The sequence below is a fragment of the Aplysia californica genome, unplaced genomic scaffold (assembly GCF_000002075.1).
Source record: "Aplysia californica isolate F4 #8 unplaced genomic scaffold, AplCal3.0 scaffold00141, whole genome shotgun sequence".
NCBI lineage: Eukaryota > Metazoa > Mollusca > Gastropoda > Aplysiida > Aplysiidae > Aplysia > Aplysia californica.
The window spans coordinates 835,899-853,048 of NW_004797411.1; the positions used below are offsets into that span (position 1 = coordinate 835,899).

Here is a 17,150-nt window from a genome sequence, read left to right on the forward strand (position 1 = left end):
CCCCCTTCCTCCTCGACCCCGATACACGCCAGAGCAGACACGTGCGCTTGCCAACAAGGCATGTGTTGGTATGGGGGAAAAAAGGCCGCTGATTAATCGCATGCACTGCAATCAGCTAAGTGAAAAATGGTCCACGATACAGGTGCAATGGATGGTTTCCGTGAATAGATAAAGTTCGTTTTGGGAGAAAAAATTAGCAAAGCCACGTCTGCGGGGACTGTTCACCCTGGAAGCAACCTCGTTGAATCCGAGCTGTCTTATTTAAGTGCTCGTTAAATCCGGGTTGTTTTTTATTGATTTTAAAGAATAATTTTAAAAAACCGGGGGATCTGTCTCATCTCGTTGAATCCGAGTTCTCGTTGAATCCCAGCTCGTGAATCCGAGTTTCACTGTATGTATACGATGTACTCAGAGGCAAAAGAAGCACAAATTTAAATCGTCTTTAAAGCGCAGGCTAAAGTTTCCATAGGGTGAATAATGTTCACAAGTTCCATTGAAGCATGGTCTAAACCTGCAAGATTGACCTTATTCAAACTATGCAATTCCCCTATTGGTCACTTATGCAACAGACAACTAAACAACTATCACTGATCACGGGTATTCACTTGTCACTTCATTCGAGAATGAATTTGTGTTCTTGAGGTCACGTAGACCTGGCGTACAAATATGAAGCCTGAGATATGGAATTCAGTTGGAAACGAAAGCAGTTTCTTCACGATGCTGAGACTTTCATCAGAAAACCGTGAGGAGAGTTGAGGAGACTACTGGACAATTACAGCCTAGTACATATATGTTTTTTTAATATGTGGCAACTATTACAGGCGTGCATGTCTCCACCATCCACAGTCTTCAGAACCGATTTCGCGCCACCAATAAAATCAGCCATCCTCCCGGAGCCGGAAAACCAAGGGTGACAACTGCAGCTCAGGATTGCCTCACGGAGAGCCAATACTGGATGCATCCATTTCTTTCTTACAGCTGCCGAGACCATCAGGAACACCATCTGACGAATAGGACGGGCCCTGAGTACCAGTACCGTACGGTGGACATTGCACTCCACAGGTCTCTGGAGTACACAACCATGTCGAAGGCCAGTTTTGACCCCTCAGCACCGCCGTGGCCGGCTTCTGTGGGCACAGACTCACGTGAACTAAAGGAACAGAAAATAGAGAAGGGCGCTGCTCACCGACAGGAGCAAATTCTATGTCTGTCCGTCAAATGGGCACATCCATGTGTGGTGCACATGTCTGACGTGCTTCGCTGATGCCAACGTCCAGGAGCTAGACCCTTATGTAGGGCCAAGCGTCATGATTTGGGGGTCATCGCTCTAGAACTAGACAAGTGTTAATCCAGAAAGTGGGTCGTGAACAAGCATATGGGGTTTCAGCTCCGCGTTACATTGACCAAGATTTTCAGCTTCATGTGGTGCCCTTTTTCTAAAGGCATCTACATTTCTTCTTCCGGCAAGACAACGCGAGACCTCATACTGCCGTGTAACAGACAGTACCTGGGGCAGATCAACATCAATTTTCTGCCTCATACGGCTCGTTCACCTGATTTTAATCGTAATCGTAATCAGGTACGTTTGGGACGCTCTTAAGGGACAGCTCAACCTGCTGCAATCACCACCATACTCCAGGTAAGGGTACAGATCCCAGGTCGACAAATAGACACTTTCGTGAACTCTATGTGAAGCCGTTACCGCAGCCGACGGTGGTCACACAAGGTACTGACTTTCTGCCCTAAGGTCATGGTCACAGACAACAAAGAGACGTTACTAAAACAGCCACCTCTTGGCACTCTCAGGGCTGTGTAAATTGGACGAACTAAATTTTTATTTACACATGCACGTGTGGGCCTGTGTGTTTTTGTGTATATATGTGTGTGTATGCGTGTGGGGGGGGGCGGTGGGGGGGGGGTGCGTGCGCGTGTAAGAAGAAAACTGAAATATTACACATTCATGCGTGTTTACAAAACATGTATATTATATTTTAATTTTCTACTTACTAAATCCGTGAAAATCTAGGTAACGGCAGTCGTCACTATTGATGGAAAACAACGTATCACTTGACATTTCTAAACCTCATTAACATAATATTTCAAATTCTGCAAGCAGAACCATGTAAACTGGACTTGCAAGATTAGTTTTATGAGAATGTGTCATGCCCTAGTTACAAAATAAAACGTGTGGTAAATTCTTTCCAAAGGCTTTATACGTCTTCTACAGCCCAATGAATGGTGGCCACTCTTCTAGTTTAAATCTTTAATGTAGATCGTCCAGGCTCTCTGATTAGCTTTGGGGAATGGCCATTGCTAAATAATGTTAGGAAGAACAGTTAAAGGCACGAAAGCGTAAACTCATTATTTCTTCCAACTTTGTTCATTGTACCGGTCCGTGGCGCTTTTCTTTGAGAAACTCGTTTATCGCTACTACAGCGAGGTGATGGTAACATGAGCAATATCTTTGAAAGACGTTTGTCCCAAATGTGAGGTAGCCAGAGAAATCAATAGTTTGCTGCTTAATAATAAGATTCTTCCTCCTCGAGACGTGCTTTTGAGTCTCATGTTTGGAAAGAAAAAAAAGGACAGGGGTAGGGGTGGGGTGGGGGAATGCAGTGGCTATTCTCAAGTACACATCTCCATTTCTCTCTCTCTCTCTCTCTCTCTCTCTCTCTCTCTCTCTCTCTCTCTCTCTCTCTCTCTCTCTCTCTTTCTCTCTCTCTCTCTCACTCTCTCTCTCTCTCACTCTCTCTCTCTCTCACTCTCTCTCTCTCTCACTCTCTCTCTCTCTCTCATTCTCTTTTTGTATATACACACACAGACACTCACACACACACACACACACACACACACACACACACACACACACACACACACACACACACACACACACACACACATACACGCCTGCATACACACAAACGTCATTTTCAAAAAAGGCTACGCACATTTTAGATTTTTAATTTGTCGGAAAATGAACTTTAATGAAAAACTTCAACACATAGTGATAAAATGAATGAATCATTCATTCAAAGACATAAATGTGAAATTTCTGAGCTTATTTGCGTTAAATTGGAACGTACCTATAATATTTGGGTCAACTTCAAATGTTCATTCCCGATTCATAAATCATAAATCATAAATAAAACATAAATCATTGAGCTGTGTTGCTGGAAACGATTTTAGAGGGCCAGTGAAAGATCACGTTTGGTGAAACTAGGTCAGTTCATCAGGTGAATACATGTAATGAAAGAACACTTACATTTTGTAATCTGTAGAAAATAATTTCGAATTAACGTGCAAAAATTTAAAATGCATGAAATTTTAGAACTTCATTTTGTGATTCTCACTCTGAGATTAAACTTATTATTTTGATCACATGAATTTCTATTCCTTTTAACAATAAAGTGAAGCTAATCCTATACTCACTTTTTAAAAAAAATTCTAGAAATTTTTAAAAGGCATGTAAAGAGGAGCGGTAACTGGACGAAATAATGGTAACAGGAGGGAAGTAGGTAACAGGATGGAACACAGAGAGCAGAAATAGTATTCTGTACGCACGAGTAGACTTGCCTGAAAAACACAATGCCTAAACAATGCGTCAGCTATCCACTTCTGTGTTATCACGAATCTTGCACGAACACGTGTATCGATCTGATTCTGTAGCTGGCATAACAACCCCAAATGGTTGGACACAGTAATGTTTTCATTTCATGTCAACTTTCTGTTTTGTTTTCTCCGCACTGATGTCATTGCAAGCCTGCATTTTTAGTAAAGAAAAACACACTTGAGGATGGGGCATCACGTGTCTTGTTGTCATCACACTTGATTTCTTCCTCAGATTTGTGTCTTTATTCTTTTTTATCCGTTCTGTACGCACTGCCCAATGCTCTCTCGGGATAACCTTTATTACATCTTTATTTTTGTTAACGTGAGTCAGTTGTGCATGTGGGGGAAAAAGCAAAGGTTTATGAAAAGTGCAATCTGAGAAATCAGCTACCAGTAGGACCGACCCTACATACAACTAATCTAGATCTAAGTTGCGTGTGCTGAAGTCAACTATGCTAATTGGAATTGCTGTAATGAAAATTTTCTGCTAAAACGATTCTTAGTTTTTAGTTCAGTCTACATCCAAGATTCTGCAACAACGTAGAATGCATGTCTAAACTTGCAACTTGATATAAGATCTAGATCTAGACCTACATATTATTATATCTACATAGAAGATTCTAGACCTGGAAAGAACCAAATTATGTAGCATTATTACACGTATTATCACCAATGTAGGAAAGTTAAATTGCTTGTCGTTCATTTTACTCTGCTTATCAATCCTATTACTCTCAATTTAAGTAAAATATTTTATAACCACAACCCCGGAGATTTGTTAAAAAAGTAAAGACAAATCTTTAGTATTATAATTCCTCTGCTTATTAATTAAGAATAAATGATCCACTTTCAACTCAAATTTTGTAAGTTTAGCTATTTGACACGTGCTGTCGCGCCTTCCTACTTTATCTTCTATTCTCCCCTGTTACTCTCAATTCTGACCTATTACCCGAAGATAAAAATTACAATTCAGGCGTTCTGTTGAAGAGGTAGAAACATGCCTTTACTTCAAACCTCATATTCTATTAACCTTGGACTGCCTAAAATTCTTCACCAAGCTGTGGTCAATTAGGCAACAGCAGGCAACGTGACAGAAGGGAATGCTACACATCTTACCCTGACGATCACTAATCGGGTACAGCTAATGTTATGATTCGTCTTACCACTGAAATGTAACCGTAATAGACTTCTTGACCAAAGAAGAGTGTATCAGGGACAGGGGATCGTGTGACTTTCGTTTGCTGAAGGACGAGAACGTCATGCATTGCGAATGATTCGACAATAATAACGTTGTCACGGTGGCCTCAAATATCCATGGTGTTGAGGCAAAATTTGAGGTGCGCAGATATGATCACTGTAGAAAGCAGCACATTTATGTCCAGTGCCCGGGGCTCATAAAAGAGTATAATGCTGACAAGGGTGGGGTTGACAGACGTGACATGTTGCTTTCCTTGTACAAGAACAACCAGAAAAGCAGGAAATGGTAAAGGGCAACCATTTTTCACATGCTTGACTTATGAGTTGTGAATGCTTGGCGACTTTACAGGACCTTGAAATCAGATGTTATTATTACACTCTATAATTTCAAACTTGATTTAGCCATTGCTCTGATCACAAGCAGAAAAGCCACTGTCTGTGATGAATCTCACACACTCACATAAACCAGAGCTATGCTATCTGTCAAAAATGTTTATACTGATGCTTGGTTTGACGTTGTAGATCATTTCCCTGGTACAAAGGAAATGAAAAATAATCAAAGGTGCAAAAGAACTGGCTGCAGAAGAAAAACGGTCTACATGTGCAGGAAATGTGAGGTTTTCCTCTGCATTATGGGAAAGGAGGGGGAGGAAGATTGTTTCTTTCTTTTTTACCATCAATAGCTGTGATAACCACATTCCGTTCCATTTCTATTTGCTATCATGAGAGTATTGACCGTCATTTCAACTGTTCAATATGATCATTCACATTGTTCTCATTTCATATGTATTATCGTTTACGCCCCCTATGAGATTTTGGTATGATATTTGCCTTCACCTGTTCTCTGAGAATTTTTAGACTGTTCTCCTATACTTGAGAGCTATTGACTCTTAGAATATGTTCATTTGATTGTGAGCATGTTCAGACAGTGTATTGCCTATTGGTATGATATAGTAATTTTTCACAGAGCTACTGTTGCCAGCTAGTATAGAGTGTAGTGTTTTTGTTGCCGTTTTGGCGTCAGAACACCCCCCCCCCGCCCAACTGGATACTGGTACTGTATTGTTTGACTTATTTTCTTTCACTTTCATTGACGTTTTTCCTAATTTATGATGTCAAAGTCAAACAACTGTAATAAAGTGTAACCATTACAACTAAATAAGGATAGTGTATTTGTGTTCATTTTATACTGTTGAAGTAACGTTTTTATCTAAGTCAGTACATTTGTATGACTAGCAGAACATTTTTGTCCCCCCCCCCCAAATTGAAGTGCTCCTCGAATGCTTGTCATCTAGTGTACTGGACAATCTGACTTCCCCATCAGGATGACATGAGGAGAAAAATTCTTCTTTCTGCCTTGTTTTCACCTAATTTCGAACCTACACATCAAATTATTTGAGCCTAAGTACCGTCCTTCATACTACACGGATCAAAGGGTTTACTAATCCTTTGGGGAAACGACAACACCCTGGGCTCCACGGATGGATCGGCTCGATCACCTGTTTAGTCACAAAGACTTCCGGGGGTAAGGTCATTCAAACGAAAACCCGTTGACTAAGAGCCACGGAAATGACCTTATTTTTTTCATAAAAGAGGGGAGGTCGCCCTCTTTACTTTGAGAGCAAGTACCTTGATAATGAAGCTGTAAAGCCCGCTATACATCTGAAGTTAACCCCCCCCCTTTCACATTTCTCCCAGTTCTGCGCATAAGCCGACATAACGTCCTCCTAGATTTATGCTTCGAGATCAGATCTGCGCTGGTTGGAGTAGACAACCTAATAGAATCGTTTCTTGCGCTGATTTGTGAAAAATAAGTTAATATATTATATTCAAACAGTACAAAACAGAGGTGTGTGTGAGGGGGGGGGGTGCTGCTGATCACTATTTGGCTTATTTAAAACCAAATTTCACCACATGTAAGACATATACCAAGCACAGTGAGTGGGGAGTATTCAAATATACAATGAAACGTTAGGGAAACGTTTCATTGGCATAGAGACAGAGTCCAAATTGGATATTGTTTGTGTGTTTCAAACAGTTAATGCCTCACTTATTTTCTGTGAAAACTGGTTTGATTTTGAAAACATGTTAAGAAAAAGTAGTTCTACACAAGTTTTGTAAGGTTTTTCTTTAACAAGTTAGAAAACCTTTATTGTATTTTTTTTCCTGAAGTAGTATTAATGGCTACCCCAAAAAAATTCACCAAGAAATTTTTTTTCAATATATTGGCAATTCAACAGACACTTTTTAGTGTTTCTTTTTCTCTTCATTCTGCAGGAATTTCATGAAGAATGGAGCAGTTATTTTAAAAAAGTAGAAAGAAAAACAGCATTTTGAGTAAATGGACGATAAAGAAAAAAGAGGGACTTTAAGTTTAGGAGGAAATTATGGTGGTGGCAAAATATGGGTTTATGAGTTTCTTGTGCAATGAAAAGGTTTTGTTTGTTTTGGTAAGTATCTTACAGCGCTGGCAACTGCAAAATGACTATTGAGGTCATATTAGCATGCATGGAGTAGCAAGCAAAAATTGTTCACTGAAAAACCAGCAATCCTCATACAAATTCCATAAAAATACAGTGGAACTTGGATTCAACGAGCTCGGATTCAACGAGAACTCGGATTCAACGAGATGAGATAGATTCCCACTTTTTTTCTTTTTTTTAAATCAATAAAAATAACCTGGATTCAATGAGCACTTTTATCATCGAGCTCGGATTCAACGAGGTCGCTTCCAGGGTGAACAGTCCCCACAGACGTGCCTTCGCAATTTTTTCTCCCAGAACGAACTTTATCTATTCCCATTATTCATATTCACTTAGCCGATTGCATGCGACCAATCAGTGGCCTTTATTCGTACCAACACATGCGTTGTTGACTCGCGCACGTGTCTACTCTGGCGTGTGTCGGGGTCGGAAGGGCGGCCTGCACACGTGAGGCTGTGTGTGCGTGTCGGGAAGGGGGGGGGGGTGCTTGCGATTCGGGCGTTGAAAGTCGTAGATACAAATGCGTTACAGTCTTTTTTCCCCCTCGGCAACTGATCACTATTACCATGATAAGCTAGTCTTGACGTAGATATCTACATAATGAATTGTGCGCTTGTCTATTGAATCAAAAGTTGCCATGTGCTAAGCTCTACACAGCAACACAACTTGTTGGTAAACAATCGAGACGACACAGGTGTGCATTTGAACGAATCGGTTCTTTTTTTACACAGCTCGTCATATGCAGGCATTTCAGGCACTACTTATGACTTCTCTTTATACATTACTTGTCTAATGCCTGTAATTATCTACACAAAACCTCATGTTTGCTATAACGAACACTCGGATTCAACGAGGTTTTAGGTAGGCCCGGCGACCTCGTTGAATTCAAGTTCCACAGTAGATTTTCAGAGTCTTCGTATAGTATAGTAGTATAGGGTTTTACGGCGCTCGCAACTGCGTAAGGTTATATGAGAGCGCGAAACACAAGTCTTCGTATAACCAAACACTGCCTCTGGTTGCATGAAGACATAAAGTATGTTCATCTTCATTACATGATTGTGTGATTGTACAAAGACCGGCTTTTTATATTTTGCATGCCGCGTGACATTTTCTACGTTGTGAATAATTTTGAACCTTGATAGCTATTTTATTCATTGTCAGGTGTTAATGCTTTAAACGGTAAATCTAATTGTTTATAAAACTCGTTCTGATTCAGTAAAAAAAATCTACTTTCAAACACTCTCGTTGGGGCCCAAACCAGATTATCCCCCAAAATTGCTGGTGTATTTAGTTTATGTGTACTTTGGTATTGTCTTCTCTTGCTTTTCTGTTTAGTAAGCCATTTTCTCTCTAGTTTTACCTCTGACAGCAGATAATCCCCATCTTCTGCAATCGTGAATATCTCGACTTCTATTCTAGATAGATGTCTGGTAAAGAAACAACCTTTAAGATGCTAACAATAACTTTACTTGACCTAACGCTGACGAGCGCCTCATTTAAACGTATCGTAACACAATTCTTCTCTTGCAGATAGAACTTTGTTATTCTGAAAAAGTTCTTCAGGTATTCAGACAGAACAATGTAATTCGGTGGGTATCTTGATTACGACTCCGAATTATCTTATGGTTTTTATAGAACAAACAGAGCCTTTAGTTTTGGATTGCCCTAATGACTCAAAATGGCCACAAATGTCATGGCAGAACTTTGTAGTTCTGAAGTATCGAATTTATTAGTGAGTTCAAGGATGATGCTGTGGTTTTGGAAATCGATGCATTAGATGTTGTTTTTTGAGTAATGGTCTTGCTCACCTTAATTTTGGGACAGCCCTTGCACAGGTTAAAAATAAATTGTGCAATGCCTATCCTCTTTAAACTTAATAACGTGTATTTGAATCTGTATATTAATATTCTTCATACTTGTTTTTACACGTCCTTGCTTTTTTCATCCTATATATTATTATTGAGCACACTCACCTGAGCTCGCTATTCACGTATTTGGTATTGTCCAGCAACTTCAGTTTCCTCCTTAAAGTTCTGATCTCTCTCCTTAGCAAAGTAATGTCAGTTATTCGGTCCTCATAGTCTTTGTTGCCTGGAGGAAGAAAGGGGAGAAAATTGGAAAAAGCGCTAAGAAATGTTTAATGGCGTCTGTGGTGTGAATAAATGTAACGATCTTGCTGTTCGACCTCACGGGCAAAAGACGTGAGGTGAGTCTCGATTGAGGACATTTATCTAAAACGGCATGTCTGTAGCTATGCTTCTTCTAGAACACAGTATCCCAATCTCCACTAGTTGACTTTGAAAGCCAGAGTTGAAGCAGCTCACCAGTTAAAAATTCGTAGTGAGGTCGCAATTAGAACACTGCCCTTTTCAAGTATATTTCTCTACGATTTTGATATTAGATCATTCTGAATAGTAATGAGAGATAATAATGAGAAGTTTCAAGATACATGTACTTTGATGAAGATTCTTTTAAATAGAAACTACCGCACAAAGCCCCATTGCTGTGTTTTCGAGAAAAAGCCAAAGAAGAGTCTTTACAGTTTACATAAACAAATCCATCAAATATTCTTTGTTCTAAACATTAATTTACTTAAACTGTGACCAATGAATCCGAGTTATGATAAAACAATATTTCAGCAGAAACAAACGTTTGAGTGGTGTCCCTCTTTTTTTTGTCCTGTGTCCTGATTTTGGTGCCCATATTTGTTGGTTACGTAAGAATGTATTAGTATGGTGCAAATTGTTGTGTTTTATAGAAAAACGAAACAAGAAAAAGGGGAATTGTTAAGTCGGTGATGATGATGATGATGATGATGATGATGATGATGATGATGATAATGATGATGATGATGATGATGATGATGATGATGATGATGGTGGTGGTGATGATGGTGATGGTGACGGTGACGGTGACGGTAATAGTAAGTGTGATGGTGATCATGATAACGATGATTTATGGTGGCGATGATGATGTTCTGATGTTGGAATCAGTGAGCATATTAGTCTTAGTGTTAAGTTTGTTTGGCGTTTACTCTAGATCCCCGCAAGGCTGTCCTGGGCATAGGGGACAGGACAAAACCCTCATTCCCAACTCCTCGCATAGAGTGACCAAAAATTTGGAAATAATTCGTCATCTTCATCCCTATTATTTAAAAAACGTTTGCTGAAAAATAACATGATGACATCCTAAGTGTGTTGGTTACTGTTACCCTATGTCTATGCTATCATATTTTCAAAACAGTGAAAGGAGTGCGGCCAATAATCTTTGTAATATTAATTTTCATAGTTATTGCAGACTAAGTTGTGTGCCTAGAAGTTATCGCTATCGTCATTTGCAAACGGTCCCGAGGCACTTCTGTGATCGTCGAAACATGTACAAATCCTGGAAAACCATGCCCAGACGACCAGAGAATTACAGGATTGCCTCTTCCTAAAGTGATATCAGCGAATTCACCGATTGTATATAAATAGATATCGTATGCACAGAAAAAGCAAGACACAGTACTGCAAGAACGAAAGCGGAATTGCGCCCTGCGACAACTCAGACACCACGGGCATTAAAAGACAGACCAGTTAGTATTAAGTGCAGGAAAGGTTATATCAAATTACTTCCCTATTCTATCCTCATGTGATGACACGTGACCTCGAATGGCACCATTAAGTCTGATTAAGAATAGCTGAAGGCAAAGATATGTCAAAAAAGTACAATTGGATAATTAAATTGCGTAAACACACACATACACACACACACTCACACACACACACACACACACACACACACGCGCGCAAACCCACCCACACACACACACACACACACACACACACACACACACACACACACACATACAAACATTGCTATGTATAACCAGAGAGGTATAACAGTCTTCCACTTAAGCTCGCTCACTCTCATGTGGGGACGAAACAAAAGTGGCATAAGATGGAGACTGGAAGCGTAACCTTCAGCTCTTAGCCCACCATTGCCTGAGACTACATTGATTCTCTTACATTTCTATGATATTTCTTACTTTCCCATTCTTACTTTTAGGTACAGTTAATTTTCCGATTGGAATAGCTGCATTTGTTAACCCCTATTCCTGGTGATCTACATCGATTCCCTTCACTACCCAAAGTAAACAATTTTCTCATTAATTACAATTGATGTACCTACGCGAACCCGTAAATCTTTTTAAATTTCTCTCCAAAGTGGATGGACCTTCTTACAGTTATAAAAACAAATGCTCTATAAAATCAGCCTCATTACAATATTTGCAATTTTTAGATTCCCTTAATTTCATTTTGAAGAGTAGTATGTTAGTGGGATAGATATTATGTAGTACTTTCCAATTTAACGTTCTCAAACGTGTTTCCTTAGACTATTTGCAACGTTTTTAATTTATATCAACACCATATTTTCCTTTTCAAATTCCTATGTACAGTGGTGGCTTAATTTTACTTATTGCTAAAAGAAAACATTTCTCCCTATAGTACCTACAATTGCATCCCTGAAATAAAAGTTGCCATCCTTAAAATAGATCTACACATTCCTCATCGCATTTAACATGGTAGTCTAAAACACAATGTGGATTGCTTCCATATTTTACTCTAAACTCTTCTAAAGACTGTAATCGTCCATCCTGGGTTATTATATCCTTATTACTAAAATGCCCATTTGTTTGCAAGATGGTAAAAAAAGGGTTTGATTTTTATAGGTTATAATATATTCGTTACCGTATTGAAAATAGAGTCGTTTAACGAGAGGACGCAGTCTGTGTCTTTATTAGAGTATACCAACCATTTAATTATCACACTTCTCCAAAACTTACTAGATATAGCGTGAGCCCTTTAAATTTATTTGCTTTTACCTTGCTTCTAAAAACCTGCAACCCACCAACATCTTTGAGTACAGCGACTGCCATACTTTTCCATCGTTGCGCTTTTGGAGCAAGAAGTGCCTCCGCCCAGCTCAAGAGAATGGAATCTTGAAAGTTAGTCATGTTAATCATTTTCAGACCTCCGTTTTCTAGCTCATTACATATAACCTTCCCTTTAACGTTTCCAAAAGCTCTTTTATTGTTAAAACCCTTTTTCTACAGAAATCTAAAAAGATTTCTGCTCACTTGGCTAAAGACATCTTCTGGTAACGCTATGCTCTGCATTACAAAAAGAAACTGCGTTATTCCAAAAGTTTTAATTAAGTGCAATTTCCCAATAATTGATAGATCTCTTCTTGCCCACTTTCCAAATATTATGAGGAGGGTATCGATCCTAGGCAGTGGTGTTCCTCTTAATTCACAGAGGAAAAAAGGCAAGTAGAGTATGTGATTCCTAAATAAGCAGTAAGAATAGACATCAAAGGTAATACTACCTGGGCTTTTAGGGGCTTTCAAGCAGCACAGAGGTGACGGAGAGTACTTAAATTATTTTTCACCCATGGTAATCGTGGCTCTAACTGTGTGTTATGTCATAATATGACAGAGAACTATCAATCAATACCAAACAACCCAAACGTTCGAAATACAGATTGGATAATTTTGCCATCAAGGAAAGGAAATTTAAACATTTTCATACTGGGTTATTCATCAAAGTCTTCTTGTATTTGTTTGTTTCTTAATTTCTGTCTTCGTTAGTTCCTTTTGATCTTCACATTACAACTTGAGTCACTTTTCCTTTTATCAGGCTCGTGTCATTGCAGGCAAAAAATATTACGAGCAGACTATAGGTTGTTCACTTTAATCTAAAAACTAGTGGCTCTGTATAGTATTTTTCACGTCTTTGCATTGGTGTCTAAACGTTGGATGACCAACATGACCCATAGGTTCATTAATGAAAGCCAGTGCAAACAAAGGTTCCAATACGTCTCTTTTAACCTGAAGTGGGTAACATGTAATTGAGGATTTACAGCATACATCTTAGATATTAAAAAGTTGGCCTATTATTGTCATCAACCCTACACTTCAACGCAAAATTCCTTGAAACGCAGCCCAACAGACCAAAGAGTACTTTTCGAGATACACCTAGCATGAACAGGCGTATAAAATGTTCGGACCGGATTTTTGCGAACACCTATTCGTTAGTTAGTTAGTAGTACAGGGTTTTACGGTGCTCGCAACTGCGTAAGGTCATATGAGCGCGCGAAACACAAGTTGGTAGCATTCGAAATAGTTTGTCGACATTAGACTTTAAAATGCTAAAACTAAAATACTAAAATTCAGTGTAAATATATTTGCGATTTAAAACAACTCATATAAATAACAATACATTTTTTTAAACAATATTGTTTCACTTTACAAGTTACCATAAAGGCCAATGGCCTTCACAAAATTCAAATTACTGCTGGGACCAACGACGGAAAAAATGTCTTGCAATTTCTTGCATTTATAATATTTCCTTCGGATCTCTCCAAAGTCCAGACATTCGGTTAAGATGTGTCAAATGGTAAGATCTGTGTCGCATCCGACACAGAACGGCTTTTCATCTCCCTGTAAGAGGTATTTGTGGGTCAGGGCCGTGTGTCCGATGCGCAATCGAGTAAAAATGACTTCGTCTCTTCTGGAGAGGTCCGAAGGATTTCGCTGTTTTAGTTTGGGTTTAATAACAAAATATAGTTTATTGTTTTTCTGTTTTTCCCAGTGGCTCTCCCACTGACTGGAGGTGTACTTTTTTACTTTATTTCTAAAGTCAGTCTGTGGGAGAGTGTTTGTCGTTGATCCCAACAGAAGGGATCACGCTTTCTTGGCCAAGTCGTCTACCTACTCGTTTCCTCGGATGCCCCAATGGCTAGTTATCCATGCAAACATGATGGTTTTTCCTGTTTCGGATAGTGTATGAATTTTCTGTTGTAGCCTAACTATTTTTGGATGTAAGAGTGTGTAGTTTGTTAGTGAGGTGATGCAAGACAGAGAGTCAGAAAGGAAAAGAGAAGATTTGTTAGGAGAATTTTCTACGGAGTCCAGTGCCATTTCGATGGCAGTGGCCTCCGCAGAGAAAATGGAGGCTTCAGGATGGAGTCTCCTCTGGTGTGTACTGTTGGAAGATAGGGCTGCGTCGCCCACTTCATTGTCTTTCTTGGAGCCATCTATGAAGATGAGCTCCGCACCGGGGTATTTATCTATAAGTTTTTTGTATTCTGCTTTAACAGTTTTGGTGTCTGTGCTTTGAGGTCCTCAAGGATTCTGAGGCCGAAGGGTTTGATGAGATTTTCGTTGTTTTGGAATCTGTTTATGGTTTCTGGGTTTGTTTTAAAAATGCAGTCGTGCGCTGGATTTTCCGGTGTTGAGCTCTGTTTAACTGCGTATCGTAGTGAGAGTTGTGTGCGTCTGAGTGAGAGTGGTTGGCCTCGGCCTGGAGGCTCTCCACCGGAGAAGTGCGGAAAGCCCCCAGAGCGAGGCGGAGTCCTTGGTTAGGTATTGGGTCTAGCATTTTTAAGATATGTGGTTTTGCCGATCCGTAGACTTGACAGCCGTAGTCAAGCCTGGACTGGACAAGGGAGATGTACAAGGGGAGAAGGTGTTTGAGTCCCAGCCCCACTCCGGATTTTGAACACAATGAATCCCCGGTACTAAAAAATATGACCATGACGTCAATATTCAGTCAGAGACTGCCGCGCGGAATGGAATCTGTAACAGTTTTTTTAATGATCGTCGCTACTATTTTCTTTCAATCCCAAAGCCCGTTGGACTGTTTTCACCAACGGAACCAACAAGTTTGCTTTTGTGTTTGGAAAAACTTTATCGCGTTTCTCACTGATCTTTATTTTAGCGCAATCTGGTTTTTTTCGTAAGTTCATTCTGTACCCTCCAAGAAGTTGTGTTCAATTTAGTGTACATTTCAGGTTGTCTTTTCCCCTGGTTCGCCCGTGAATTTACCTTGATGTGTGTGTGGTGTTTTTTTTGTTTTTTTGTGCTTGTTGGTCCTCTTTTTGTTTGTGTGTGTGTGGGGGGGGGGGGATGCAATGCAGGATTTTTACACGTCTAATGACACAATTCAGATCATTTAGGAAGCTGGCTTTCCAACCTGTCTGTCACCGTCAGTGCTAACCCGGGCTTAGAGGGATAACATATCCCAGTAGGAACCGAACGCAAGTCTCACGAGTGTGACAGTTAAGCGCCTGATCGCAACACAACAATAAATATTGATTGTTGGCTTTTTGTTTGGGGGCATGGGATAAAACGTGAGAAAATGAACACGTATGAGAGAGAGAGAGAGAGAGAGAGAGAGAGAGAGAGAGAGAGAGAGAGAGAGAGAGAGAGAATGAGAGAGAGAGAGAGAGAGAGAGAGAGAGAGAGAGGGGGGGGTGATATGATGTGTGGAGATGATGTTATATGTAAGAGTATTCTGTGTCACAGATCTCATGAGGGCACACTGCACGTTTCGTCATATGTTTGGTCAATATAATAGAGCTTACCTTATCTTACACAAGCTAACAATGAAAGGGACACTTTGATGAACGTTTTGCTAACTTACATACTTGCCGCCGTAGAGCTGAACATTTTTGTCCTGGCGCGGCCACAGTATTACATTGGTCATTTTTACTGTCGTTCATTATCATAATAGCATTAAAAAGTTCACCTCAAAGCTTTTCGAAAGGAACGACAGGAATTTTCACACGTGTATGATTAGCTATAGCGTTGTAAACTTATGAATTCCTTTAAAGCGAATCTCGTATCCACCGATACCGGACTCCGAGTAAAATATGTTCAACGGATTACTTCTTATTCATGTCAGCAAACAGCAGGCCTCGGCAAAAACAGGATCGCAGAGACTGATGTGATATCACTGTGTATGACTGAATCCTGTTACAGACGGGAATGACGTTTTCGTGCTCTGTAACTAATGATTAATAAATGGGATCTTTCTTCTTTTAAAAAAATAGATTACCCACTACCTATTTATCAATTTAGTGTATCACTTTTCTTTACGAGTGATATCCTCACCCCCCATCTTTTTCTTCCTTTTTTCCTAGCTCCTTGTTTTCATAGAGATTGGGTAAACATGATTTGAGATGCACATGACATAGATCTGTGGTAGATCTAACATTCGGAGCCTACTTTTCATTCAATCTTTTTTGCCCCCTAAAACGAGTCTCCCCACCAAATGAGGAGATGAGATGACGATGTGGTACCAGACTAAGGTCATGCGAAGTCACTGACTGAATTTTCATAAACACCAAAGTGCACAGCTTTCTCCCCCCCCCCCCCCCCCCACACACACACACTGTACATGCAAACGATATGACACATCATGAATTGTGTCACACTCAACTTAGCCTACCGTAGGTCACGTAAGTCCAACTCGCCGTAAATGTTATAATATGTTGTATAGCTACTTTTGATTTTACCTGCCGCCTTGTCGATTTGTTTTAGTTGAGATTTTGTCAATGATTGGACCACTGTTATAGTCGAACATGTCTGTCCGAATGCTTGCTTTAAATAACTTTAAGTACTTTTTATTATAAATTATAATTGAAATAAACAAACCTGGCGGATTTTCTAAATTTACAGATTCAGAAGCGTCGGCCTACAAAAGCGATCGACGAAATAAAGAAGTTAAGCTTTTTCCAGCAAAACTGTCTCAAAACTGAAAAAAACGAAGGGCGTTATGATCTGGAGAATATGCCAAAAGATTCTTTTGGCGAAAACCGCATGTCGATCGATGCAGCTATTAAAAAACCTTTTGAATAGCAAAATTCGGCCACCATAAATAGATAATAGAAGAAGATGTCAGTCTAGATTGAGATCTTTTCGGAGTAAAGATGCCCATGGAATATTAGTTAATAATGTAGTAAGATTCCCCCTGAACGCAGATTTGGTTTAACCCCTCGAAACATAATAATTTTTTTTTAAATTAAAAAAAATAAAAAAAT

At 39.6% G+C, this 17,150-nt stretch overlaps 1 protein-coding gene across 2 annotated transcripts in view; it reads right to left on the reverse strand.

The window, feature by feature from the left end:
• Positions 1-17,150, reverse strand: part of LOC101858624 (ELKS/Rab6-interacting/CAST family member 1) — a 178,013-nt gene that overhangs the window by 64,225 nt on the left and 96,638 nt on the right. For both annotated transcript variants that reach the window (XM_005096891.3, XM_005096892.2), the window contains exon 18: positions 9,260-9,377. In XM_005096891.3, coding sequence (XP_005096948.1) covers positions 9,260-9,377 — 118 coding nt within the window. The remainder of the gene's footprint in view (positions 1-9,259; positions 9,378-17,150) is intronic.